The following is a 4,783-nucleotide window of genomic DNA, read 5'->3' as shown; positions in this document are numbered from 1 at the left end:
CACTGACTGCTACAAACAGATGTGAAATTTCAAGGTAGACCCAGACTCTGTTTAGCCCCCCCATGGACGAGCTATCATGTTCTTCACCGAGGTCAGACGCACAGTCTCCCTTTTCAAATTATACCCCTCAGATTTGTCTGTTAGGTAGCGTTATATGAGCTGTGGAGAATTAAAAGGCTCTGATTTTATTTGAAATTCCCGGTGCTTTACAAAGTAATCATTTCCCATACAAAGTACATCTAAAAGCTACGCTAAACCTCTAAACCATAGAAGTAAGTCTACAACACATGGCATGGGATAAATAAATAAATAAATAAAAATGGCAGATTATGGGGAGATTAAAGGTTGTACAGCTTGTTATCTTTGTGTATCAGTCGAGATCTTGGTTGACAGCTGATGGGAGTTATCTGGAAATGATACATCACTACTTCATGTCCCTCACTGACTACTGTCCCAGGCAGCAGACATCAGCACTCCTGTTGTGATTTTTACATTAAATAAAATTAAGTGAAATTAAAACAGGGGAATATCTTTATTTATGCATTTATTTATGTAACTCTTCAGCTGGATTCATCATCATTCACTAAAACACAGTAAATGAAGAAAGCTTCCCAGTGTATCTAGTCCCATATATATAGAGAGAGAGGATTAAAATAATCCAATGTTGAAACACTGACTCCTTCAATTATGAACCACCCTCACCTTTGGAGACATGACCCTTTGAGGATGGAACCCATCATTATGGATTTAGCCCACTAGGCATGGGGATTGAGGCCACCCTTATGCTGAGGCATTCTCCTGGGTCTCAGTCTTTATTCCTGGAGCCAGAGGCCCTCAAGCAGGTAGACATGGCCTGACTGATATTCATGTGGGCCAGGTAAATGTGCCCTTCAGGCATGGGGCACTGGAGCGTTACTTTTCTGAGAAATGGGAAGGTGAGGCAAACTTGGAAAGCAAGGAGATGTACTCTGCAGTTTGCTGCATCCACACTCATATGGTGGTGCTTTAATAGTAGTTTCTGAGAAAGCATGAATACTAGCCAGACCACCATGGAGAAATACTCAAGTGTGCACAACTTTATATGCAAATGTTAAAATGCAGTTTAGCTGCCAAAAATACTCAGAACATTATATTTTATTCTAATGATGCATTAATGGGTAATAATGCTAAACTACTTTATATACTGCAGGGTAGCTTAATATAAAATAATACATCATTATTTATCAATTGGTTGCTCTAGCGGGAAAAAAAGTATCTTAATACAATTTTAAATAATACTGAATTACTGAGTCTAAGAAGTTGAGAACAGAACTAAGGGATCAAGAAATTACACCATGAACAGAAAGGCCTGAGAATATAAAAGGCTCTATACTCTATTCACTAGATGTGATGAGGATTTCAACAGAAAACTTGTTAGTGTGAGAACGTCCTGTATGACAAAAATCCCCTTTGTCTGATCCGTGGCCCTGCTCCACAGATAATGGAGCAAAATGTGGCCTGAGGGAGATAATTTGTTCCCAGATCTTCAGATCGCAATATTTTCATTTGAGCCCAGGAGGGGACCGCTTGAGTTGCCAGCTTCCATTGTGTTCCAACAAGGGGCACAAAAGTCTTGTCAATTCATTTTTCTTTTATTCCAGACCACGGAGCGCCTGGGTGAATTCAATTATCAACCAATTAAGAGGTGTTTCCTTTTATTTACAGACTTTGATTCCGTGCGTATCCATATTGTTTGAAAATAAGACAGAAGCCGGGTGTAAAATCACTTGAAAATTTTCCCCGCATGAGTTGTTTAATAGCCTTTCCCCCCCAATAGCAGCCTTTCTGTTGTGTCCCCTGGGTCACAAGCACGACAAAAGCGCATTACATGCTGCTGAACTCTCTCGTCAGTTGTTTGGCGGATGCTCCTTCACAGTGCTCTCCAATACAAACAAAAAGTCCTCACGCAGACACACGCGAGACAGTCGGCCTTTTGCGTGACAAGACTTTGGGAATAGATGGAGACAGGTGGAATATTCAGTAAAAGAAAAATGAAGGTTGGAAATCAAGCAGTCTCAGTCTGAGTCAAATCCAGTCCAGACAAAAAGCTGAACTTCTGAACCTCGTGGAAGCAAGCTAAAGGTCTGATTACTTGTTAATGGGTCTATTGAAAGTGACAAGCGGAAAATGTCTCTGTCTTACACACTTTACAGCTTACAGCTACTTGACTTCAGATTTCCTGACAGACCATCAAATATTTGTACAACTTTATGCTTTCATGGATTTGAGAACCTAATGAGGTTTTGTAAAGCTTTTTTTTAAAATATATATATATATATATATATATATATATATATACATCTGACAGAGACTCACTGAGCAACAGTGAAGCAGGCTCTCCAAAATACTTTGAACTTTACGTCTACAAACAAAGCAGGGGCGCTCTGAGCACAGAATCATACACTAATAAATAATGGCCCCATGTGCTGATGTTGATACATCATCAATGAATGACCCTACAGCAGACAACATGGTGTCCAAGGAAACACATAAATGTATTTATTTTGAGGAAAAATCCAGAAAAAGTCTGAAAATGCTTTGTACTGCCAGATTCACGTGGGGAATAAAACATAGTAACTCTCATTAATTATATAGAATTTCATACAGTCAAAGCTTTGACTATTTCTGACTAGTGCATCCAGCTCTCCAGAGGAAAAACAGGAAAATGACTCATAAGCCTTGAATATGGAGTTCAAATAAATGACTTTTATTCAAACATAGAGGACACAAGTTTAAATAAAACACAATTAAGTCTAACATACATGGTTCTTCTTATGAAAATAATTTCTGTACATAGGCATCTTCTTTAAAGACTAACTGGTCCAATCCAGCTGCTACAGTGTGTTGTTTTTTGTTTGTTTGTTTGTTTTAATCTACCCATCAGATCTCAGTGGGAAGATGCACTGACAAATTTTCTCAGGTTGGGAGAGAAACGCCAGTTTAGTTCCAGTAGTCATACTACAAGGTGGCCAACCACACCAGAAAATTAGTATTAACAGGTGGTTACATAAGAACTGTGAGCAGTCTACACCTCTGTTCCTTCCCGGCTGTAAATGAGGTTATTCACACTGAAATGGTTGGAGAGGCTCTGCACTGATGTGTAATAGTTCATTCTGCTGTTGTCAGAGTTCAGAGGAGAGATCACAGAAGGCGAGTAGGAGCCCAGTCCAGACATGCCCTCTCTGGGCTGAGATAGTCCCCCGACGTGCCCGGAGCCGTAGTCTCCACGCTCTACGCCCCGGGCGCCGTCGCTTCCCCCGCTGCTCGCCAGGATCGAGTTCACGCTGGATGAGAAGCTGCTGAAACAGGGGCTGTGCTCCGCGGAGGGAGACGGGGACGACTTGGGCTCAGTGGAGGCCGGAGAGCCGTGCAGGCTGGGCGGGGAGGCACTCAGGAGGCTGGCGGTGTCGGCGAGCTTGTGTGCGCCGTCTTCAGATTTAAGTGGAAGAGCTGTGCTGTCAGCTCCGTTCAAATCTGATCTCCTCTTTCTCTTACGCCTGAAGTTCCCGTTGTCGAACATCTTCTCACAATTTGGGTCAAGAGTCCAGTAGTTTCCTTTACCTGTATAAGAAACAGAAGAAATAAAGAAGGGGGAGAGGATGAAAAACGCTGACATGCGAATACTTTGAATTCAAATTTGTTCCTGCTCACAACTGAACAGTTCACTTGACTTTTCACATTAAAATAAAAAAAAAAACAAATAAAAATCAATAATTAAACGTCTCTGGTATTTCAGAAATACTTTTGATAAAGTTTAAAAACAAAAGTAGTAACGATTCTCTGATATATAATTACAGAAAATTCTGAGAGGTTTATTAAAAAAAAAAAAAAAAAAAACTCACCAGGGTCATCCTCGTCCCGTGCCACTTTTTTGAAACAGTCGTTCAGTGACAAGTTGTGGCGAATTGAATTCTGCCACCCAGCTTTGCTCTTCTTGTAGAAAGGGAAGTTATCGGCCACATACTGATAGATCTGACTGAGAGTCAACTTTTTGTCCTGGGCATTTTGTATGGCCATCGCTATCAGTGCGGAGTAAGAATAAGGCGGTCTAACCATTTTGAAGAGCTCCTGCTGGCTGGATATGGATAGCCATCCCAGGTCTGCTCCACCAAACCCGGTGGGAGGTGGTAAGAACTGCCTCTGGTTAGACCCGTATCCAGACTGAATATAAGACGTGCCGTTGTTCCCTTGAAGATAAGGAGAAGAGTTGATGCTCGGTCCGTTTAGCCATAGGTATGGGTTTGTAGAGGGGGACGAGTACTCTCCGAGGCCGTAACCGGAGGGGTGAGTAGGCGGCCTCTGAGTGTGATGGTGATGCAGATTCTGCTGGTAAACGCCGTAGTTGTCACAGTACACGGCCATGTCCAGGAGCTCCTGGGCGCTGTGGTGCTGAATAGGGCTACTCTGTGGGTTAGATGGTTGGTGTCCAAAAGCATTCATAATCCGCCTTAAACAGATTCCCCAAACCTAATTTCTTCTCTGTGTCTCTCCCTCAGGACAGAACTTATTCGGAGAAGCAGGAGTATTTATGCGCAACGCCCGGGTCCTCCACAGGTAGCCCATTGAAAGTTTTGATTTGGTCACACCCCCCTTCTCTGTCTTGCTACACCCAACTCACCCAATCTCCCTATCAATGAGCATCGATACTTCTTTTAGATGCAGCGACGAGCTTCGTGTTAATTGTAAAGTATGCCCACATTAAGGAACGTTAGTGGTTTCGAACTTTCTCAATAACGACGCGTAA

At 42.3% G+C, this 4,783-nt stretch overlaps 1 protein-coding gene across 1 annotated transcript; it reads right to left on the bottom strand.

The window, feature by feature from the left end:
• Positions 1 to 2,725: 2,725 nt before the first annotated feature.
• On the bottom strand, positions 2,726 to 4,547 carry foxi1 (forkhead box i1). The gene is made up of 2 exons (XM_006791045.3): positions 3,882 to 4,547; positions 2,726 to 3,600 (listed from the first exon to the last, which is right to left on the bottom strand). Exons 1-2 carry the CDS (start codon positions 4,477 to 4,479, stop codon positions 3,065 to 3,067), a joined length of 1,134 nt encoding a protein of 377 aa, XP_006791108.1. The 5' UTR covers positions 4,480 to 4,547; the 3' UTR covers positions 2,726 to 3,064.
• Positions 4,548 to 4,783: the final 236 nt, after the last annotated feature.

This window comes from Neolamprologus brichardi, chromosome 8 (genome assembly GCF_056152115.1).
Source record: "Neolamprologus brichardi isolate AB-2024 chromosome 8, ASM5615211v1, whole genome shotgun sequence".
NCBI classification, from domain to species: domain Eukaryota; kingdom Metazoa; phylum Chordata; class Actinopteri; order Cichliformes; family Cichlidae; genus Neolamprologus; species Neolamprologus brichardi.
This window is presented reverse-complemented; position numbering and strand designations above follow the sequence as displayed.